At 36.5% G+C, this 25530-nt stretch overlaps 1 protein-coding gene and 1 long non-coding RNA gene across 4 annotated transcripts in view; one reads left to right on the top strand and one right to left on the bottom strand.

Annotated features, from left to right (window-relative positions):
* The window catches only part of LOC145671052 (uncharacterized), a 583222-nt gene that overhangs the window by 287091 nt on the left and 270601 nt on the right, over positions 1 to 25530 (top strand). The gene's annotated exons all lie outside the window — the stretch shown is intronic.
* Positions 1 to 25530, bottom strand: part of tn (tripartite motif containing protein thin) — a 189647-nt gene that overhangs the window by 50823 nt on the left and 113294 nt on the right. For both annotated transcript variants that reach the window (XM_081739737.1, XM_081739736.1), the window contains 2 exons: positions 16215 to 16374; positions 6848 to 10620 (listed from right to left, as the gene is read on the bottom strand). In XM_081739737.1, coding sequence (XP_081595863.1) covers positions 6848 to 10620; positions 16215 to 16349 — 3908 coding nt within the window. In that variant the 5' untranslated portion in view covers positions 16350 to 16374. The remainder of the gene's footprint in view (positions 1 to 6847; positions 10621 to 16214; positions 16375 to 25530) is intronic.

The raw sequence follows: 25530 nt of genomic DNA, 5'->3' as shown, positions 1-25530 counted from the left end.
TAGCTCAAAATTACTATCCCTGTAAATTACAGAGGTGATGATTTGAAATGGGGCTTATTTTGGCTCTAAAGAGCTCAATCTTACCTACGTTAATGAGGTTCACTCATATTTACTAACCTTAATCAGACTTACGCGTATCCATGAGAATGAAAGAAATGTCTAGTCCTATGAATTGAGGTTCATTTTGGTTCACAAAAGCTCAAGCTCATTCTCCCCAGTGAAGCTCACACGTAGTAATCTTAATCAGGCTTACCATAACTCAGGAGTACTATCCCTGTGAGTTACCGAGATGGCTGTTTAAATCGCAAATCACATGGACTTTCGCGAACTCAAGCTCACTATACTTAACCCCTTGCCATATTTTGACGCGCTGGACGCGTTGCTTTTCACTTTTCATTTCCGTATTTTGACGCGTTGTCACGCGTTCCGGTGTTTCAGTGGCTGTATCCCGCTTGCTGTCAATAGAAGGCAGAAGCTTACAGGCTTCCTGTGCTTTGTGAACATCTGTTAGTTTAAGTAAGCGCCAGAAGAGGCATAGATGTTTACAGCATTGCAAAAAAATTCCGAAAGAAATCATATGTGAAGGGGTTAATGAGGATCGCACTGACTAATCTGAATCATACTTACGATTGCTCAGACCTATTATCCTGTGAATTAAAGAGATAACCATTTAGTAATCGAAACTCACTCGGGCTCTCGCAAGTTCAAGCTGACAATTCTCAGTGAGGCTCACGTTTACTAATTTCAGCTAATATGATAGCAATGAGTTATATAGAAAATAATTTTGATATCGGGTCCTATTTTTTACTCTTGTAAGCTTAATCGCACTATCGTCAATGAGGCTCACGTTTACTAATTCTAGTCAGGCTCACGATAGCTCGGGCTCACTATTCTCAATGAAGCTCACGCTTACTGATCTCTATCGTGTTCTAAATAGTTCAGACTCCCTATCTTCAATGAGACTCGCGCCTACTAATCTCAATCAGGCTCACTATTTTCAATGAAGCTCACGCTTACTGATCTCTAAATAGTTCAGATTTCCTATCCTCAATAAGGCTCGCGCCTACTAATCTCAATCAGGCTCACTATTCTCAATGAAGCTCACGCTTACTGATCTCTAAATAGTTCAGATTTCCTATCTTCAACAAGGCTCGCGCCTACTAATCTCAATCAGGCTCACTATTCTCAATGAAGCTCACGCTTACTGATCTCTAAATAGCTCAGATTCCCTATCTTCAACAAGGCTCGCGCCTACTAATCTCGATCAGGCTCACTATTCTCAATGAAGCTCACGCTTACTGATATCTAAATAGTTCAGATTTCCTATCCTCAATAAGGCTCGCGCCTACTAATCTCAATCAGGCTCACTATTCTCAATGAAGCTCACGCTTACTGATCTCTAAATAGTTCAGATTCCCTATCTTCAATAAGGCTCGCGCCTACTAATCTCAATCAGGCTCACTATTCTCAATGAAGCTCACGCTTACTGATCTCTAAATAGTTCAGATTCCCTATCTTCAACAAGGCTCGCGCCTACTAATCTCAATCAGGCTCACTATTCTCAATGAAGCTCACGCTTACTGATCTCTAAATAGTTCAGATTCCCTATCTTCAATAAGGCTCGCGCCTACTAATCTCAATCAGCTCACTATTCTCAATGAAGCTCACGCTTACTGATATCTAAATAGTTCAGATTTCCTATCTTCAACAAGGCTCGCGCCTACTAATCTCAATCAGGCTCACTATTCTCAATGAAGCTCACGCTTACTGATCTCTAAATAGTTCAGATTCCCTATCTTCAATAAGGCTCGCGCCTACTAATCTCAATCAGCTCACTATTCTCAATGAAGCTCACGCTTACTGATATCTAAATAGTTCAGATTTCCTATCTTCAACAAGGCTCGCGCCTACTAATCTCAATCAGGCTCACTATTCTCAATGAAGCTCACGCTTACTGATCTCTAAATAGTTCAGATTCCCTATCTTCAATAAGGCTCGCGCCTACTAATCTCAATCAGGCTCACTATTCTCAATGAAGCTCACGCTTACTGATATCTAAATAGTTCAGATTCCCTATCTTCAATAAGGCTCGCGCCTACTAATCTGTCAGGCTCACAATAGCTGAGACTCACTATTCTCAATGAATCTCAAGCTTAGTGATTTCTATCATGCTCTAAATAGCTCAGACTCACTATTCTCAATGAAACTCACGGTTACTGATCTCTATCATGCTCTAAATAGCTCAGACTCAGTATTCTCAATGAGGCTCACGATTACTAATCTCAATCAGGCTCACAATAGCTTTAGGTAACAATCCTCAATGGCTTTCCTAGTGCGTTATGCCGAAAATTGGTCCAGAATGATTATAAAATGTCTGGAAATCTATATTGTAGAAATGAATTTCGTTGCACATTATAAAACTAAAGTTACAAACTATGCGAACTCAATACTAAAAGTACAAAAAGCAGATCTGAAACTTCCAATTTTAATAAAGAAATAGGAAATGAAAATGAAATGAAATCTTTAAGTTTTACATTCCACGTTTATGCCGGTTAGGCTAAAGAAAACGGTGATGATGAGAAATGAATGAAATGGTAGAATGAAGAAAGTGGGAGGAAACGGGAGAACTCCGAGGAAACCAACGAGCACGGTGTTTGTCCACCACAAAGTCCACACGGCGCGAGCTGGGATCGAACCAGGGACCGCAAGCACCTGAGGTAAACGCTCTACTACTGAGCCACATCAGGGATGGAACCTAATCTTGGGTCCCTAAAGGCATATCAAAAAGCCGTTTTCTGTTATCTCCTATCCTGTTTTGCTTTTGCTACATGAAGATTAATATTCAAACGGAAGGGGTAGTAAATTTCCAAAACTTCCGGTTGTGCTGGAGTAACAAAGACTGAGATATACGTTCTTCCTGTACTAAATCCTATCAAGAAAGTACTTCTAGCTATTTCTGACCGTTTTTGCTCTATGGTGATCAACGTTGATTTATATCACTGTCGATTTGACTAGAGGATTGACTAAGATCATAGAATCAATTCTTGGGATAAAGAATAGTTCCCCTTCAAAAAAAAAAACGTTCTTGCTTCTCATACTGTTCCTGCTCCATGAAAATTAATGTTCAAACCGGAAGTAGCAATAAATTTGTACCACTTCCGATTTTAAGAGAGAGAATAGGTTGGAGACGGAATATATTCTGGAGACAATTAATTGGTTGCAGAAAGCTACTTATCGCTATCTGTGATTGATTTTGCAGTATGGCGATCAACGTTAAAACCGGAAATGGGTAAAACTTCTGATTTGAATAGAAGATTAGCAGGGAAGTTGTAGCTATTCCTAGGACACTGAACCGATTTGCAAAAGCATTTCTTGAATCTTTTACCGTTTTTACTAATGTTTATCGACAGACAGACAGACGAACACATCCGTTCGCGAAGATTTTCGATACTTATGCACAGCATAGTTTGGACTGCTGGAGTGTATGGGGCATTTTAATTTTATTGTAGTTCTCGTACAGTTTGTTACTGACTACGGATATGCTGCATTATAAAGAGCTTATATTTTAAATTTTCTCCAGCAAATAAATTTCAAAAATGAACAAGTCACTTTATGGCTTGTGAGCAAGTTCAAAGAAATATTTATGAAGTGCTATTGTAAATTACGATTAAATATGCACTCCACATAATACACATCTTGATCACGTATCCTCAATATGTTGATCAACAAGCAACAATTTTTTTTTCTTTAAAGACAACGAAGAACTTCACAAAATTAGTTGCTTCCGATAGAATTTTTGTAACATTGTGTTTATTAGTAACACCAGATTTGACTATGCTGCTTTCTTAAATAATCTTCATATGAAAATAAATTATGGCATAGTTAGCACTATTATTCCTGATAATGTATTACAGGATGGCACCCTCTTAGAAGATAAGAACAAGGTCTGAAATTTGAGGTATACGAACATTATTAACTTAATATTATTTTTCGATTATTTTCTTCACAAGATATGAAGTATTATATCATTTAATCGCTGTCTCGTCTCAGCCTTAATTAGGGTTCGCGTACATATAAAGTCGACGTGTTAAGGTAATCACGGTTATTGTGAATAATTCTTTTAAAAATGTTTCAGATATCTGAAATTAAAAGAATCAAAAGCAATCTAAGCTATTTGTAAAGAGTTAAGAATGCAGTGTCTTGTTCACTCTTATAGAGGACAAGGAGAAAGTACGCTGGCTTATGGAATTGCTATATTAAATTACTAATATACATAAGGTATAAATATTATTTTAACACCTGTAGTATATATTAATGTCAGACAAGCACTGAAAGCTAATTAAGTACTAAAATAAGGTGAGAAGGAGCAAGCCGAAGAAGCACACTTCTAATGTTCAACGTGCGTCAGTTTTTTTTTTTTTTTTTTTTTTTTTTTTTTTTAGATATATTCCAACTATTTATATCTAATTTTAATTGTATTCTTGTAGTAATGCTTGGTAATCTGTCTAAGGAAAGAGGTTTAGGTTTCTTTCCATTTCATCTATTTCGGCGGCTGCTTCAGAACTTTTTAGAAAGAAGTTGAGATTGTAGTTTGAAGCATAATGTAGCCTTCTACGGTATAAGATTACTCGACGAAGTAGCCAAATGTAAGCAAGATTTATTCATAAATTACGTCTCTTCCCATCGCCTGTACGCAATCCCTTTTCTTGAAAAATGAAGATTGTACCTATTAAAGTATTATCTACATATACCATGAGTTGAAGATTTCTAGTTAGAATAATTTGTAAATAATCAAACCAGCACTGTTTCGACTATTACCTAGGTGAGTAAAATATTAAAGCTAGCCACCCTATGTAACTAGATTAACCTACCACCTATCCTAAAAGTAATAATATACATGAGAATAAGGAAATATGTTTCAATGTCATGTCATCCGATCATAAGGACCTATTTTAGAAGGTGGTGAGTTGTTTATTGAACCATATTGTTGCTGTATCCTTCACAACGTTGTCAGATCAACACCGGTTTCTTAGAACTCCTCGTGGCTATATGGTTAGTGTAGCACTATTACACCAAGAGGATGTTAGTGATCTGTACCAAACTTTAACTATGAACACCTTGCATCAGCAAACTGAGGTGGATAATTTACAAGGAATCGTGCATAAGGCAGAAGACGATTTAGTAGATTTAAAAATGTTAGTAGGCGAATCGAAATTACTGTCCTCTTGTGGTATGAATATTGATGAAAGTTCTAGTAATTGTTCACAGAAGGACGGCAATGCCCGGTTAAAGATGCCTCTAAAAGAACGGAGAAAGTTAAAAAATCTCAGCTTTAAATATAGATGGTTATCTGATTCAGAAGAGGAAGAAGATAAATTTAAATATGACAGAGAGAGACGCAGCAGTCATAAGGTAAGAAACCTAAGAAGAGGTCACGAGGAGAAGGAAGACAGCAAGAAGCCTACGGTTCTTCAAAGTAAAGAAACGGAGAAAGAATTGAAGTTTAATATGAAACAGGAAATATTATTCTGTATGTTTTCAGAGCTTAGATGTAGGGATAGAGAAATACAGATTCTGAGACATAAAATTATGAAACTAGAACAAAAGTTGTTGAATTTAAAGAGGAAGAAGAAGAAAAGTAAGCACAGTTAAGAAATGTACTGCGTTAGGTTAGATGTTAGTTTATGGTAGTTTATCTTCTTTCTTTCTTTCTTACTTTCTTTCTTGGTAAACCCCGGGAGGATGATAGGATTTGTAAAGCAATTAGTAATTTAATCGGACAAAGTGTTAGTTTTTAAAAGAAACAATTGAAGAGCGTAATTATGTTTATGTAGAATTATTGGTTGTAATGGATATGTTATGTTGATGAATTGAATATACAGTGGTTGTAATATTGATAATAGTTTTTGTGGAAGTGTATATAGATGGAAAATATATTGATTATTCAAGTTTGTGGGATTGTAAAGAAGCCTATGTTCTTTAACTAAAAGGGACAGGTCTAGTATAAGAGGTTAACTGTCCAGATAACAAGAATTAATAGTGAAGAGTTCTTTAAAGGTTCCTAACAGTTAGTGTACGTGTCTTCAGCGTAGGAGACCCAGGTTCGATTCCTAATGGAAGGTCATTGATTCTTATCCCACGTTAAGTTGTAGGTCCACGTCTCGTGTAGCCTCGATGCTGAAAGTGACGCTAAACTTCAACCAACACCCGTTTTTGTTTGTCAATATTCATACATATTTGGGTGGTACGGAGATTGATCATAGGTCTTAATTTTAAATTGCGTCTGCACAAACACATCTCCACAATAACGAACACTGTCATCGCTCTTTGGAAACCAGTTCCGGCATCTTGGAAATAACAATGTATCACAATTGATATCCTTGCGTGCCATACATTGTAATACTTTCTTCTTTCTCACAATCATATTGTGTTGTTCTTGTTCCACCCCGGTTTGCTCTGTATAGAGGACGAATATCTGCAGATACTTTACTCGCTGCTTCCTGTCATATAGTATGTACCATTAAATGGATGATATAAATTCTAACATTGCATATATGAATCTTAATTCTGTGGTCTTAGATCAATCTAGTTACATAGTAATCTGTTTTAAACCGATTCACCTAAATGTTAGTTAACGTTTTCATGTTCTCTTACAGTGTTATATATTTAATATACTGCATATAAGAAAATCATGTTTTGTCACTCAAAATTTTTCATTACCTAGAACCATCCCGTGCATATGTTCACTCATAAATTATGAATAAAGCTAAATACGTAAAACTTTATATTTAGTTACTATAAATAGATAAGCAAATCTTAATTATTCTAAACAACAGAACATGCTTACCTTGGGAACTTAAATTGTCCTTCTTCAGATCCTTCGCTGCCAAAGGTGGTCAGGACTCGTCCATTGACGTCGAATATTTGAACTCGATGGTTATTCGAATCAGACACAATAACTCGATTTGTATTGCTCACTGCAATATAATGAGGATGTTCTAATTGTCCAGGTTTACTGCCCATACTACCAAACTTTCCAACGAAAGTTCCGTCAGATTGGAATACTTGGACACGATGATTTTCTTTGTCGCACACATAAATAAAACCAAGGGCATCAGTTGTAATACCCCAAGGATAGTTGAACCGACCATCAGCAGTACCTTGACTACCAAATGCTCTGAGAAATCTTCCAGCAGGATCCATCACTTGTATCCTATGATTATAGCGATCTGCAATGATAAACTGTCCAATACGGTTCACTGCAACGCCAGCGAGACAATCAAACTCTCCTTCTGCGTTACCGTATGTGCCGAACTCTTTTACAAAAATTCCGTTTTGGTCAAACACTTGAACACGGTGGTTGCTAGAATCTGCAACCACTATAGTGTTATCAGGACCAACGGCTATACCGCGCGGCCACGTGAAACATCCGGGCTCGCTCCCCCGACTTCCGATTTTAAAAAGTTGCCGCCTTTTTTGCAGGTATTGGTTCCTAGGTAAATTTCCGAAACCTGCTGTTGTAGGAGAAGTGGGGGAGGTAGGCGTGTTTTTTTGATCGTCGTCAGAACTTTCTAGGCTTGATGTTCTTAGTGGTAACCCTAAAGAAAGACGACGCGCCTGAGTTGCTGGTGTCGTTCCAGACAGGGGCCCACCTTCTTTTTCTTTCGCGCGGTTACCATACTTGTTCTTAAGATATCGTGCCCAAGAGCTAAGAGCCTCGCCATCTTTACCTGTGCCTGTGGCGCTCGCTCCTCGCTCGGGTGAATTCTCGCGGGATTTTAAAGCGTGGGTAGAACGGCTGCGGGAGAGATCATTACCAGTTCCATAACGGGACATGTAGGAAGAGGAAGAAGGTGCGGCAGTGGTCGTGGTGGTGGTATCTTTGGTGTCATCATCATCATCACCGCCAAAATTATGAGAGCTCTTGCTGCGGGCAAGCCGGGAGCGGCGGTCTTTTAACGCCGCATATCTCGACCTGCCACTTGGGTACTTGTCATCCCCACCACCAGAGGTACTTCTGCCGCCCTTATCGGTGTCATCGTCCTCTGGGGAGAGCGCAGCAGAGCTCTTACTTTTGTTTAAAAAACGACTCGTGTAACCGCTACTTCCGTATCTTGACCCTGTATCTTCCTCCTGCCTTCTTCCGTACTTACTTCCGTATGGACTCGATGTCTCGTCCTTTGACCCGTATAGTGTACCAGTTCGAGTACGACCTACACCCGAGTAGTCTGTTGCCCTATCCGGTTCTCCTCTCGTTCCGTATCTACTACTATAACTTCCACTGTCTCTATCGCTGCTATACGGACTAGAAGCGGTAGTCGTTGGAGAACTAATTCCAGATCGCGTTTTCGAATATGGAGATGGTTCTTCTTTTTTTAAGTTTGTGGTATCGCGTGCTTGAGCACTTCTTGCTAGAAGTGGACCAATATCTGTCTTATCCATTTCCTTATCTGCTGGTCTAGTTCTTGGTGTAGATTCATCTTCCGATTCTTCCTCTGAATCAGTTTCTTCAGATTCAGAACTGCTTTCAGATTCTTTGGTAGGTTCTGCCGTAGGTGTAGCTGCACGGGGTAAAAAACGGCTCTGAAATCGTCCTCCAGGGCGTGTTGTTGTAGTGTCCTTTTTATCGCTAGTGGAGCCAGTAGAGGAAATTCTGCTCCTTGGTGTGGAAGAACCGCTATCTGTCGTCTTTCCGGCTTCATGACCCCTTGGCGCTGCCTTTTGTTTTACTTCCTCTGTGGGGTAGGCTGCAGGAGTATTACGAACAGGAGAAGAAGCAGTAGAAGACTCAGAAGTACTGCTGTCCGAGCTGGCTGAGCGGTTTTGAAACCGCTCAGTTGCCGCTTTTGCAGGACTCCGTTGGCGATTTCTATCTGAGCTATCTTCTGTGTTGTCTGAGCTTGCTGAAGATTTACGAGTGACTGCCGGCTTTGTTGTTTCTTTTTGCCCATAAGAAGTTTTTCGTTGTTGCGATGTAACAGAAGAATTGTCATCAGACTCAGCACTGCTTTCAGCAGCAGTCGTGGTTGTAGATGTTTGTCTTTCTGCTGGAGTACGACCAGTTGGAGACGATGGTTGACTTGATCTGTCTTCATCCACGGATGTTCTCCTTTGTTGACCACTGTCAGATTTTGATTCTTCTGCTCTTTTGAGGGCTGCGACTCGTTCAGCCAAAGGTTTGTTCACAAGAGTAGAATCAGTAGCTGCCGCAGCTTGTTCTTGGCTCTTGTTCTGTTTCTTAATTTTAGAGATTTCATCTTCCTCACTAACTTGTCGTTGGGTCTTCTTTATGGCAATTTGAGGACCTGTCTGTGTTACAGGCTTTATAGGTTGTTGAGGCTGTTGTGGCGGTGCTTTGTCTTTCTTTTTCTCTTTCAGTTCGGATTCTTGCAATCTTTTCATAACTCGTGGGGAATCGTACAATCTTGTAATTCCACTAAGAGGTCCTCTGGCAACATCCTCAGTATCAAATACCCTTTCTCTTTCTTTCCTTGGTTGAGGTTCTTCTGAAAATCTAACAGAACGTCCCTGAGGTTCTTCTGGCTCAGTACTGTCAGCGTGTCGATTAAAACGAGATCTGTATCGAGTTCGTCGATTGTCGTTATCATACGGAGATTCAAATTCATTACTGTAGTCAGCACTACCCCTGCCGTACCGGGTGTCTTGATTGTATCTCTCACGGTTGGCAGGATATCGTTCACCAAATTTTCGACCCATTAAAGGTGATACTCGCCCTGAGGGTTCCTCTCCTGCATAGCCGCCACCGTACATTTGTTCTTGTTGCCTAAATTGCGTAGCTAGTCTATGGTCACTCTTGCTTCTCATTAATCCAGGTGTAGCTGGTGGTTGCAACATTCCTCCAGTAAATTGTTGTGGCATATTTATTGTAAGTTCACCATAACCTGCAAGGTTTACCACAAGTTGATTTGGATCTTGGGACATTGCGAATCTAACTCTTCTTTGATAGTCACTTTGCTCATACTCAAAATTTCTTATAAATTCCATTGTTTTCAAAAATATCTCTTTAGCATCCATCAATTCACAATCATCCCATTCTACACTTTCTGTCATGTGTTTATCAGCGAGATCACAGTTACTTTGAATATTCGATATCTCCTGTTCGAGATTTTCTTTCAACGTAGCCAAGTTCCTTAGTTCTGTGGTCAGGTATCGATCAATTTCACAGCGCAGGTACTCCGTTCGATCCTTAAGTGCTTTGGCCAGTCTTCGGTAAATTTCATCAACTTCTTCAGACACCGAGGTGCAATTTTGTTGCAAATTTAGCATATTCTTTTCAACAATAGCTAAAGAATCTTGTAGTCGGTGAAGCGCCCTCCGAATTTGATTATTAATCCTAGAGATCTCTCGTCGTAGAATGTCCATGTGTGCCTCTTTGCAATCCGGACATATTTTCTTTTCACAGTGAGTGCAAATGCTGCAATAAGCTTTCTCCGAACATACATTGCATCTTTCCATTACTTGACCACTTGTTGGGTCTGGAAGCTCTCCTGTTATCTCGATGTGCAATTCCAGAAATCTTTGCAGTGTTACATTGGTAGGGAATCCTTGGACGCCCTGGTATGGAATGCGATGCTCTGCTCGGCATTCTGGACATTTCACCTATGGAGGAAATAGTAATAAGTAAAAGTTAGTGAAAGTATTCTAGATATTATAACCAGTATAAATATGAAGGATGCTGAGGAAAAACCTGTTAAGTTTCATTAAGCAAATTTTACAGGACAACAGATGTTGACCACATTTGTTCATTTATTAATATTTTATGGATTTGCCTCCTTCAAACTATCATGTTATTAGCGTTATCTTCTACAGGATCTAGTATTTAGAAATTCCAGTATATTTGGAGGCAGAAACACGAGAACTGGACAATTGGGATTAACAAGTTGTTTCTCAGAACCTTAATATAGCAAACTATTTTTAAAAAACTAATTCAGAAATATACCTAGGTATATATTTGTTCTGAAATGGTCTATCTGCATACATAAATGGTCTATTTAGGCAGTGTTCCCCACCTTGGGAGTGCGAAGAGCAAGAAAATGGGGCACAAGCTACTGACATAAATAAACTTCATTTTTAATGACAAATGTTACGAATGTTGGAACAATTTAAAAAAATACCGTACGAACATAATAGCTATTGAGTAAAAACTGTGATTTTATTAATAACAAACCCGGTAAAAATAAATAACACTACACTACAATGATATGCAGAATTATTGCTGAAAATAAATATAAATTGGTGAAATTATTATTATTATTATTATTATTATTATTATTATTATTATTATTATTATTATTATTATTATTGAATATTTGAGAATTTAATGTTGCAGCTAAAATGGTTGAAAGATCAGGACAAGTGGCAAGGAGGAGAGGAAGGGTAAGAAGTATGAAAGGTTTATGAAAGGGTACATCAGGTAAATAAGGTTAGAAACCACTAGGGTGTCCATTGACAGATTTAGTATTCTGATTTAGAAAATGGAAACAAATGAGTTAATATGTCTAATGTAAATATCATTTGGTGTTCATTTATATAAGTTTATCAATAATATGAAATATAACATTTATGCTAAAGATTTAGTGTCAGAATGGGTTAACTGTATTCTTGTGAAACAAGAGATTATGAAAGGCTATGATTAACATCAATACTAGGAATATATACCACTTATTCTCTTAAACAATATATTTGCAGTGAACGCTTTTGCAGATATAATAGTTTTACGGATAATAGTCGTACTACAACGTAAAATAATAGAAAACATTCTTAGTTCACTTGCTTATGGAATTGGACAACTCAAGCTCTTAATCTGAAATACAAGTTGTGATCAAAAAGTACGTGAATGTAGTTGTACAATGACGTCTATCGATGTTGTATCCATTTCAACTAAAGCAAACGCCAAAAATATAGGCGGGTTGCGCGCGCAACAAAAAGTGGGTGGAGACAGCAAGAGCCAACTAGCAACATACGCACTTGCCATATTTACATTTGTCTTGCTCAGTCACTGTCAAGGTTTCATGTTTCGCGCGCGTGTTGAAGATTGGTTACGGCAGAACGCAGGCTTTGAACTGTGGCTAGGTAAACGGCTGTCGTCTGTTTACTCCTGCAACAGGAGGGGAAGGAGGTGACACATGACAAGGGAGAGTTGACAACAGCGAGCAGTAAGGTGCGCGCGCAACCCGCCTATATTTTTGGCGTTAGCTTTAGTAGTTAGCACGAAGGCTTAAATCTTTGGTACAGTTAGTGTCGAGTTTGAATTAACTGTGACATGTTACTTGGCTTTCAGAGGCAGAAGAGTGAGGACGTGTTAAGAGTGTCTGTCGCGCACCAACATTAAATTTTCTTTCAATCTGCAAAACATATATGACAAAAAAGCTCATGAAGTGTTAAAATCAGTGTATGGCGATGGTAAAGTGGCATTGAAAATTGTTTACAAGTGGTATGAGCGATTCAAAATTGGCAAGGAGTCGGTTGGAAACGAACAACGATCGAGACGTCCTTTGACGTCAAAACCAGATGAAAACGTGCCAAAAATTACACGAATTATTTGTTCAAACAGGCAAATGACTATTCGAGAGCTTCTTGAAGAACTAAACATCTCGCATGGATCCGTGATAAGTATTTTAAGCACCGATTAAATGGCCAAATGGCCCCCTTCTTCACCACGAAATTGCACCGTGCCACACACTGCTTTCGATCCGCGAGTTTTTTGCCAAGAAAAATTCTTCTCTGCCTACATTCGCTTTGTGCTCCAGATATAGCACCGTGTGACTTCCGGCTCTTCCCAAGAATTAAAACAATGCTTAAAGGAAAATGTTTTGACACCATTTCTGACATTGTGTGGGCCACGACAGAGCAGCGGAATGCCCTTTCAAAAGGAGCCTTCCAAAATTGCTTCCAGTTATGGATTCAACGTTGGAATAAGTGTATTGCTAGGCAAGGACAGTACTTTGAAGGAGATTAAACCAAATTCTATGTAAGCTTATAACTTTGTTACTAATAAAATGATTCACCGTGTTTTGGGCCACACCTTGTATATGAGGAATCTTTGTAACGTATTGAATTATTTTAATATGACATAAAAAGTTCAACATATTCCTGGGCCAACTTAGTAACTCTTGACATGAATATCATCCTTAGGCCCACCAATGTTAATAAGATATTATAATGATGAAATGCGTATGGCATGAAAAAATAATGGAGAACGACCGATATTACTGCCAAGTCCATAGTTTTCGTGTCCCTGAGATGAATAGTGACATTTGTGATACTAAATTCCAATGCATCGTCGTGAGATTGAGGGGTGTGTGGCATATAAAAACACGGTCTTAGCCCAATGAAAGGAACTCTATTGGGATGTCACAGAAGATCAGATGCGAGCTCAGATGCGACCTCATTCGCAGAATACACAGAAATTGAGAGACTTTTGTGTGCAAATGTGGCATGCCTAGAAAAAAATCACTTCACAGGGTCTCATTGTTTCCATGATAAACCTCATTCCTGTTGTCAAGACAGCCAAAGGTAAAAAGATTACGTAAATATTAGGTAGGTATAATATTCCTTTGTTGACTTTCAGGAGGTTCTGATGAGGTTTTGACCTTCAGGAGATGTACGGATTTGCGGATTTCACGTTTGGAACGATGTGAACATAAAATTATTGAGATCTCGCTCAGTCCGGATTAATATGTTTAATGACAGAAAGTTTTAGTTCGAGTCGGCTCAGGTCAAAAGCGTAATGAGGATATCGGAAGGGGTCAAATACTGTAGAAATCGAACTGTATTGGAGATTTCAAATCAGACCAGATGATAATTGAGGTTTCAGGTCTATGTCAAGTACAGTTATATTGTATTGACAATTTCGGACTAGAAGTAGGCTCGTGTTGTAAATGACAGGTTTCACGGCTGTCTTTGGATTGTTTGTAAGAAAGTTTGCAAATACTTTACAATTTGTTTGTAGAGGAGGAAGGAGACACTCAAGTACTTTGTATCGGACTCAAACTAAATATTAAAGAACCCTCGAGTTAAAAACTCGAAAAATATTTTGAATGTTGGTTAGGGTGCAGACTTTGGTCATGAGAGTAAAAAGGTAAACTCCTTACGCAAGTATTTTGCATTTTCTTACAAAACAAACACAGTTATTAAAATTACGAACAAACTTTGGAAGAGCTATGAGTTACCAAGAGCAAGGTATTTTAATTATAAAAAATAATTAACTATACTCTTCAAATAAGTTGAATGATTTACGTAGCAGGATGACTATAAAGTCTAGAGTAATGAGAGAACCTCACTATGCACCACATTGGTTGGGTTGTTCCAAGGACGCTGAATTCGAAGAATTAATCTTTGGGAATTGACACTATGGGCAGCTAAACTTAAACCACAGGCAACTTAATAATCTGAGTTGTATTTCATGGAATGAGAATTTTGAAATCTAAGATATACTTACAAGCAGAAAGCAGACTTTAGTAAATGAACTTCGGAGCCATATTTCGTGAGGTAGTAGTGCACATTTGTAGTGTTAATATTACAAACCGGGAGAGCGCAATAGCCAGAAATAGCCTAGAAAAGGCATCTTAAAGTTTATGACTCACCGCATATATGATAAAAACGCATAAAGGTATCAAGAAACGGCGTGGCAAGGTGAGGAACATGTATGACTCACCTACAAAGGGCCCTGGGTTCGATTCCTGGTCAAGCCACCTTTTTTCCTTTTTCCAATAAAGTAACCATTTGTAACTACAAGTAAAATATTAATTCACTATATGTTTATAATGCATAAAACAATAGAAATGTTCAAATCAGTTGTAAGATCTTTCAATATTCTATGATAACTACCAATAAAATATAATCTATTCCTTAAATACATTGATATCACAAGTTATATTCTGGTTACCCAGTCCTTATGTAAAAATGTCTTGACGTTTCGTGCCTATATATATATGGACAATGTGAGAATTACAGGGGGGATGAGAGAGAAATCTTTTTTCGTTACAGCATACATCCAGTATCCCCAAATGGGATTTTCCCCTCATCCCCCTTGTAATTCTCATATTGTCCACAGATATAGACACGAAACGTCAAGAACATTTTTTTTTTTTTTTGCATAAGGACTAGGTAACCAGAATATGACTCGTGATATCATTGTATTTACGAAATAGATTATATTTTGTTGCTAGTTATCATGGAACATTGAAAGATCTTACAACTGATTTGAACATTTCTATTGTTTTATGCATTATAAATATATGGTGAATTAATATTTTACTTGTAGTTACAAGTGGCTATTTTGTTGGAAAAAGCAAAAAAGTTACCGAGTAGTTATCGAACTCGGGACCCTTTGTAGGTGAGTCATAGATGCTCTTCACTCTGCCATGCTGTTACTTGATAACTTTATGCGTCGTATCATATATGGGGTGAGTCGACAACTTTAAGACGCTTTTTCTAGGCTATTTCTTGCTATTGCGCTCTCGCAGTTTGTAATATCATCACTTTAAATGCGTACTACTACCTCGCGAAAGATGACTGAAATTCATTTACCAAAGTCTGCTTTCTTCTTTTTAGTAAACTTTGAAATATGTGAGTTTTTTTAAAAAAATTCAAGGCTTAACTGTGTACAGAATTTTGAAATGTGGTATTGTATATTATAAACTTCGCCTTATGGGATATTTTGAATTTGGAATATCTTGAATTTTGTCACATTGAGAATTTTGAAATCTGAGATGTATAAATTCGGTATTTGCATCATCTCCAAGGTAAGATAACCACTGTCTTGGATCTTGATGCTTTGAAGAAAATCAAGTGGAATGTGATGGAACATTCTTTTAAATTGAGAATACTGATAGAATTAGTAAAGTTGCTGCAATAACAGCGGGCTATGAATTGACATACAATATAGATATATCTAGCTCTGATTTTTTTTTTAAATTTTATATTTAACTATCTCAATATCACTGTAATATTTAATGGTTCAATGGATTACAACATATTTATTCTTTTATATTGTTTTATTTTAAGGAGAAAGTAATACAGGGATTGTCCTAGATATATGTAAACAGTAAAATTAAAACTAAAGGGAAACGAATTGTTGGTTGGCAGTAACGTGTTTTCATCTCGCTACTGCCCAACTAATATGTTTCATTAGTTCTCCCATTATTTCCAGCTTCATACCACCCTATAGTTGTAAAAAAAATATGGCTTACTTGTCGCCGAACATAGTCGACCAGGCCGTCCATACATGGCTCCATGCAGAAGGAGTGTTGGCATGGCAGAAGCTTTGGGTTTCGGTACCTATCCAAGCAGATGGCACACGTCAACAGTTGCTCAAACTGCTCCATTGTGTTGTAGTGTCACACTAACTACCTATAAATACAAGAGAATTTTTAAATAGTTCAATATAAATATTAATACATACAACTATACAAGTTAAATGTGTTAACATTTCAGATATCATGTTAAAATGATAGTTTCTGGATCTTTCGACTTACAGCCATTTTGATTTACAGCTAGCGGTAAGTAAATGTAGGAAGACATTACTTTTGGAAAGTCCTGTCTCAGTACGTTTATATATAAACTAGCAGAAGTGTTGGGATTTTTACAGGAATAAGAATATTTATGCATAATATTTAAAAATAAAGAACTAAGTAGATGACGAGCAACCACTTCTGCGTTGTCTCTGTTAATTCCCTGTGCATCTCACTTGCACATTTCTGACTAAACTATGGCTTAAATGCCATCAGAACTGTCACCAGTTAACGGAGCAACCCCAGAAACTATGGATTGAAAATTAATTTCCGTGATATAAAAAAATTTATTATACACCCCTTCTCATCCTTCGTGCCGATTGGGGCTGAACTTGAACTTACACGGCATCAAGAGTTCACTATTCACCTTAGCGACCGTCTCCTTTAGCCTAACCGGCATAAACGTGGGACGTAAAGCTCAAAGATTTCATTTCATTTTCACCTTAGCGACACCGAAAACAATGTATTCGACACTAATATCGCTTGTTTTCGTTTATTTTACATGTCCTTCCATTTTTACTACCTAGGGGTGCTATGGGTGACTTACATCACAGTATTTTATACATATTGTAAGTCATATTTGTATGTCCACTTGTTTTAATTTTAAAATAAGTTTATATACTAAATTTCATTTTCCTAACATCAGAAGCTTGTGAGATACTCTATTTCTCGCATACATTTTAAACCACCTCTTCCCCATTGAAGCCCCCTCCTCCCTCGTTAGGAGACGCATCAAATATTTTTAAGTAGCCTACGACCTCTTCAAGAGTTGGATCTCCTCGATACAGTCACTCAGAAGTAAAACAAGTCAACGGTGTGAAATTGTATTCCGAACAAGTAAACAAACATACATTCGATTGTATAAGGTTGCCGAATATATGGTTTTAATTTTTAAAATTGAAAGAACATTTTTTGTAATTCTTACAATAAGATACGCAGTGGTAGTCCCTAAGCAATTTCTGCTCTGTAGGCGACCCAGTTTCGATTCGATCCCCAGTGGGGCAGGAAATTTTTATCTTTGTACTCCCCTCCAAATCTGGCTATGAAGTTTACCTAGCTTTTCTAAAATGGAATACGTGTTTCTTTATACTCTTTAGTAGAAGCTTAGCACCCCTTTTCACGACTAAGGTTTAAGGTTCAATCTGAACCACAGAAATACAATCAAATTTCAATGTTCTCCAACCGAGAATCAAACTCGAGAGCCCGTACACATAACACGGATGGTTTGTCCCAAAGCGGGAACGTATACGCACTGCATTCACGTCATGTTATCAGTTGACGTGAAGCCTCAAATTAACACTTAAAAGACTTGAGCCATGTATTTTCCCCCAATTATTGTTCTAAATAGAATATCAGTGAAAATTTGTGCAAATACTACAACCCCAACTTTGATTAGCATTAATTCAGGGTACAAAGAATTGCATAAGAAAATATTTGATTTGCACTCTAAAGAAGTGAAAGTTTACTTCCGTACTCTGAAGTTTAGTCAAGATCACATGGATCCTGTAGACTGCGTCCTTGTGAGTTTTTTTTAGAACAGGAAAATCAAATGAAGACAAGGACAGTTATTGTTATAGTTTTTTTTTTTTTTTGTAGAGAATGTACAGCAAAATACACCATTATGAGAGTCATTAAAATAATTAGAGGTCACATTCTAATTAACAATAAAGGTATAACAAAATATTTTAAATTATTAATTAAATGGTCAACCATCAATAATTCAGTTTACTCGAACCGAACCTAATAATTAATCTACTCTTCATGTGTATGAATAAGTAACGGGTAATGGCTCAAGACAATGGTATTTTTTTGGGGGGAATGGGCCAAAGCAAAAAAATAAAATTTCTGATAGTCCAATAACAACAACTGTACATTTTACAATATTATTAGATCAAAAAAATCCAATATATTTCAATCAAAATTTTCTTGTAGGCTTTATATCTGGAGAACTACATATAATGTAGCCAAACTAAAACTGTCAGTTAACTCAGTATAATGTGCTTATTCCGTAGAAAATGCGAAAACTCGGTTTAGGGGCCGTTCAAAAATTTTGTGGTCTCTGATCCAAAAAACTAATTATTGGCCAAGATCACAATCTTTTGATCCATTTATTAATTTTTAAAAAAAAAAAATTCTTGTTGTAGTACTAAATTCTATTAATGCTTGAAATTTCTGGAACATCTGGTTCAAACTGTGATGCGCTGATCCTTAGATCCATCAAATTAGCAATCATGCCTCGGATCGGATACAACCTCTTAAGGGACTTAATTTGGCCCGCGGGACGTAGTTTGCCCATCATTTGAGTAAGATATAAATAAAAAAACTGTGTTCTAAAATTATTTATAATTATGTAATTACCAGATGAATACGTTACAAATATGTAAACGAAATCACAGCAGCACACAGTAGACAAAAGATTATTACATACTCGCAGAACTCCTTTTAAGAATCGCTGTATACGTTGGAATTTATAGCTGTAAAAAACAGTTATATGAAAATACATCATTTTATATCGGGCTATATTATAGGATATATTTTTATACTTTACTCTCAGATCTGTGTTTCAAAAGGGTTCAATATTAAAATAATTGTATGTTGGTATATTGCAACATGTTTGAACATTTCCTGGTATCCCTGTTTTTCTTGATTCTGCGTAGGTACATAACTCAGTCTTTAAATGTGTTTACTTTCCATCTGATCATATGACATAAGTGTTAGATTGCCAACTATAAATAAATTGAGACACTTTTAATTTTTATATCATTGGTGTAACTATTGTTTTTTTTTTCTTTTTTGCCATATTTTATATGTTAAAAATTAGGGAGAAAATAGAGGAAAAGACTGATACTGCTTTATGAAATTATTTGGCAGGATTTCAGGCTTTCCAGCACTTTCGGTATTTTCAACAGAGCAACTTAAAATAGAAACTCTCATTTATTTTGCTTCTGAACAAAGAAAGAAAAAAATGAGGATCAACATGGTCACGGCCTCCTATTTTCTTCTCATTCCAGTAGGATATCTTTATTCTCATTTTTGTTATCTATGAAGCTATTTTTATTACACTCATCTGTTTTTATTACCCTATTGTTAAGTGTTACGTTCGCTTCCTTTTTTTTATTTGATATGGAAATGTAATTTTATTTATTTCTCTTTTTTTTTTAAAGGAAGCATATAAAAAATGGGAGGTGATGAAATGGATATTGGAAAGAAAATTACTACTTTCGTGTTGAGGTTGTGAGGTATTGTAAGATGTTGGAAACGTTCCTCTGTAATTTTGTCTACAACAGATAAGAAAGAACATTTCAAACTTTACAAATTACTGCAGCTTATTCTATGACGTAAAACATACAGAGTAACATTCGGAGAAAAGTAATTTTTAAAATGCTTATCGTATCATGTTAAGAAATTTAGAACTTCCACTTGTTTGTTTATTATGCCTTACAGCTATGACCTATTTGTTTATTGTCCCTGATATAATAGATTGTCGTAGCTATTAATCTTTGCTTATAGCTATGACCTATTTGTTTATTGTCCCTGATATAATAGACTGTTGTAGCTACTATCTTTGCTTATAGCTATGACCAATTTGTTTATAGTGCCTGATATAATCGGTTGTCGTAGCTATTATCTTTGTTTATAGCTATGACCAATTTGTTTATAGTGCCTGATATAATAGATTGTAGTAGCTATTATCTTTGCTTATAGCTATGATCTATTGGTTTATAGTGACTGATAAATTGTCGTAGCTGTTATCTTTTCCTATAGCTATTACCTATTTATTGTCCCTGATATAATCGGTTGGCATAGCTATTATCTTTGCTTATAGCTATGACCTATTTGTTTATTGTCCCTCATACTGTCGTAGCTATTATCTTTGCCTATAGCTATGACCTATTTCTTTATTGTTACTGATATAATAGGTTGTCGTAGCTATTATCTTTGCCTATAGCTAGGACCTATTTCTTTATTGTCACTGATATAATAGGTTGTCGTAGCTAATATCTTTGCTTATAGGTTTGACCTATTTGTTTGTAGTGCCTGATATAATAGATTGTCGTAGCTCTTATCTTTGTTTATAGTGCCTGATAGGTAGTCGTAGCTATTAGCTTTGCTATAGCTATGACCTATTTGTTTATTTTTCCTGATATAATAGGTTTTCGTAACTATTATCTTTGCTTATAGTTATGACCTATTTGTTTATAGTGCCTGACATAATAGGTTGTAGTAGCTACAGGCACGTAGCCAGGATTTCGTGAAGGGGGGGGTCCGTCACATGAAATACTGTGGTCATCACACCAGAGACTCGATCATTCTAAACAATTTTACTGGAACATACATTGATTCGTTTAGCCGGGATTTCGTAATGGGGGGGGTGCGTGACAAAATTCTGAAGGCCCAGGAGCTCGATCAATCTAAACTACTTTACTTTCAACATATATTGGTTTGTGAGGATATGTTGGTAAGTATTTTAATAAACTATGAAGAAATCTCAAGTAAAATATTAAAAAAAAAGTACCGTAAACGCGGGCTACTTGAGCCCTGCAGGTTAACTTGAGCCCAAAACGAAAAAATGTTATTTGGTTCTCTGTAGGCTCTCAACATCAGTAGAACTACACAGTTCTACTGTATGCAGTTCAGTGCCTGGCTGGTAGGCAACAGTACTAGGCAGACCCGCGTGGGGGTCTAGAAAGGTTTGTAAGTCATAGCTAGTGGCAGGGCTGATTATACCATCTACACCAAAGTTTGTTGTGGATTTCACGCTGCACACTTCCGTCTGGACAGATATTAGGAATAGCCTAAACTGTAGATAAGTATTTTTCTATATACCTTTCATATTTAGTTTAGTATCAAAGCCAATTGAGGAATGTTCATGTCCTACATAATTCATTAATTGAACAATTTGTGGTTAAGTACAACTAGTACACATTATGTGCAAACACGGGTTACTTGAGCCCAACAGCAAACACCAGGAAAAAGTCCAGAAAAGGAGAGCAACTTCAAAAATAACCAAGACCACCATTCGAAAACGAAAGCAAGCATTGGAAGACACACATCAGAAGATGGCGCATTCAGCTTGAAATCAGGAGGTGACAGCGACATCAGCATCGACAATCCTGATGAGGAACATGTAGGACACTTGACTATGAATTGTGGCCAGACCGAAACCAAATCAGCACCAACTCTGGCACTTGTAACGAAAGATGACTTCGAAATAGGCAAGTTTGTTCTGGTAAAATGGAAGGAAAGGAATATCCAGGTGTCGTCCTCGCTATAGAAGCAAAAAGAGTTCGAGTCGACTGCATAGAGCCTATACGAAAGGCTTGGAGGTGACCCAAAGACAAGGACATCTTGGTGTATAAATATGAAAATGTGGTAATAAAAATAGAACCCCCAAAACTAATCAAGAGAGGTTTGCTTACTTTAACTGGACAGTAAATATTGTTATATGCCTACTAATGTTTATACCTAGTACAATGTCTCACAAATTGTGTTCAACATTACTTTTTAAAATGTATATTTGTCATTAAAATCAACGTTTGGATGTCTGTGGGTGTGCATAAATTATGTAAATCTAATAACTATCAACCATTTGCTCCCAAACTGACTTCAAATGGTAGTATTTACTGGACTTACAGTTTGGGCTCAAGTAACCCAACCGTAGGGTTAGCTTGAGCCCAGATAAAAACACAAATATAAAATATTTACTACTTCACAAACATTGGGAATTGTACGTTAACCTATCCATAATAAACTGTAGTTTTACATCATAACGTCATTGTGTGAAAGAAAAATTTGTTGTGCATAATTTACACAAATTTGTGTTAGAAGTTTCAAAATCTGGGCTCAAGTAGCCCTTGTTTACGGTATTGAAAAAGATTATGCAATATTTACATCCTTCCTCTGTTTATTCAAATATAACAATTTTCTTATAAAAAGTACATACTAAATAATGTCTTGTAAAACATTCTGCAATATCTGCGTTCCTTTTTCTGTTGAATCAAATGTTAACAGAACTTTCTTTCCACATATATTTTTGATTTTATTATTCCGTCAACTATTGTCTGTTTCAAACGACAGGTTAAAGGAGCAGTAGAAAATTGTTTTTGAAATAACATGTTTGATATTGCAAGGATGCGATGACGAAAAATTATGATAAAAAAATGTCCACGCTGTTACACAACGACACTATGCTTTCGGAAGTTTGAAATCTCCCTGACTAGTAGCAGAAATTCTGAGAATTCTGCAACTTTTCTAAAAATTTCAAATTCCCTGACTCTTCCAGGATATATCGCTCACCTCGCAACCATGTATTGCAAGTAATACAAATTTCCTCATAAGAAAGAGTAACCAAAAGCTTCCTGTAGTTTATTTCTAACGCTGATCCTTCTTTTTCTCATTTCATTTTGTTTCATCCTTCCTTAATTTTTTTCATTTCTGGTCTCGAAGGGGGGGGGGGTCCGGACCCCCCGGACCCCCCCCCCTTGGCTACGTGCCTGGTAGCTATTATATTTGCTTATAGCTATGATCTATCATACCACCACCCATTACTATTATTGATAGGTACCTATCTGAACTAGTTTTTATTAGGGACAATACAGTGGCATATAAGATTAAATTGTCACACGGATCTTTTAAATCTGCAAGGGCTGTGACACACATCATCAAGGGCATATACACACAGTTTCAAGAGCCCCAGTTCATTTCATTGATACTTTAAGTAATAATAATATGTCAATATGTATTATATTTATCTCATATAAGGTACAGTAGCGAAATTTCAGGTTTTGCCTCCAGGCAAAATATTCCTCCGACGTAACTAGAGCGTCGCGATTTACATTATTATATTACAATGCTATTGCCTAAATACATACTAGCATATCTCAAAATCAGAGAGAGACAATTAGCCCTGTCTCCCCTTAAATAATAGCCCTGATAACGTATCTGTGAATCATCATGTTCCCGTACTAACTATGGTCTTTTATTTGCTTATCTGCAAAATATAGAAAACGCTTAACTGCTACACCGATTTTGGTAACTGAGTTTCTGGTACATGAGTGAACCCTGACCAAACATTACAGAGATGTGAGACATTTTAGCACATTTTCGGCAAAGGAGAAGAACGAGGGAGGGATGATATCTAAAGATAATCACAGATGTTAATTTCTTTTTAGTGTAACGTCCTACAATTTGCACTGAGACTGAGACAGTAATAACGAGATGCATGATAATGATGGAATAACGAAAATTGGGAGAAACGGGAGAACTCCGAGAAAACGCACGCACACTATGTTTTGTCCACCACAAATCACATTTTGCGGAAGCTGTGATCGAACCAAGGAGTCCACGCGTAGTGGTAAGATCTCTACCGTTGATCCACTGCGGCCTCAACCAAAATTAGTGTTTCATCCATAATTTTCGGAATCACTGAGATAAATAGTGACAATTTCGACAGTCTTTGAGTCCGAATTCATTCCTCATGCCTATCCTAAGGGGGATGGGGCTCAATTACTTCCCATATACCTATTCGACTGTTCGAAAAATGGGCATTTATTCCAATAAATAAGCAAACAAATAAATAAAATTTACAATATCAATTTTTACACAAGAATTGAATTAATAACATAACTCTGAAGCTGAAGATATCATGATATAAAATTGACACACTATCCAGTAAAAATAATTGTTTCCAACCAGTAAATGAATATGTTAATTGAGTACATCATTTCACACGGGCAAATAATGGTCGTTCATTTTGTTGTGCTTCTAATTTAACACTTTAAATGCACCATCCAGGATGCAAATATTTTCTTTTTAAATCATCGCCACCATATTTCTTCACCCTTTGAAATAGGAGTGATTCAATTACAAAATTTTATTTTCAATACTGAAAGTTCAAGAGTATTAAATCCCAGGACACACACGAGTTTTGTATTCATAGTTTAATACAATTAGCAAATTTTGATGTTTCTATATTATCTTGTAGAGTAGGGTTTAAAATCCGGTAACACCGTTGTGTACACCACTAACATTCGAGTTACACGAAATTACCCATACAAAATATAAATTTAAAGATAATATTTTGAATTTCATTCTAAATTTTGTGCCACATTATTATAATTTGTATTCAAAACTGTATTATTTCTTTTTCTTTACTTGATTTGCCCTGTAGGTACAAGAACCTTTTATCCCTGTAGGTACAACAGTGGACTCTATTTTGAGGTTTAAAAAAAAATATTTGCCATATTGATATAATAAAGCTTACAATTCGAGCAGATTAAGATTTTGAATTAACATTTGAACAAATTACAACATATATGCAGTACTTAACAAATCTTATATTATTATCAGTAACTTATTTGTGAATAATCCTATATTATCATGGATACAGATTTTCAACATATTAAATTATTTGTATTTTTTACATTTTGTACTTTCAAGAAGAACAGGAATTGTTTTAACAAAAGAGACACTGACCAAAGCTTAAAACTTTATTTTAAATTATAATTTGTAACTGTTACGGATATCTAGCATATCCTTCTTCAGACACTATCGAAAATAAATGAAAATACAGACATATATATAAATATTCTGGTTTAAGTGTGTTTTAAGCTTTGGTCAGTGTCTCTTTTGTTAAAACAATCAATCCAAAGCCATGAATAGTCTTACTAACAGGAATTATGTGAACTAATTATGATTTTATTACGTCGTATAATGTAAATTTTACTTAAATTTTGAAAACTACTGTAAATTATTCTTATTATTTTCTAAAAGAAATAATGTTCGTAACTTCGGTAGAAATTAATCCGTAATGTTAGGCTGTAAAGGCTGACGTCTTGTTTGTGACGTCAGAGAAGCCAAAAGTTTCTATTTTTGTGCTATTATGACGTCATACGGAGCATTTTCCAGAAATAGCTTGAAGTCCGCTGTACGGTGTATGTTCCAATGTTTTTTTTTTTCAACATCCCACGACCAACACAGCGTTGGTAGACTAGCT

Source organism: Thermobia domestica, chromosome 15, assembly GCF_964235325.1.
Source record: "Thermobia domestica chromosome 15, izTheDome1.hap1.1, whole genome shotgun sequence".
Taxonomy (NCBI): Eukaryota; Metazoa; Arthropoda; class Insecta; order Zygentoma; family Lepismatidae; genus Thermobia; species Thermobia domestica.
The sequence above is the reverse complement of the archived record's forward strand: the minus strand, read 5'-3'. Positions and strand labels throughout refer to the sequence as shown.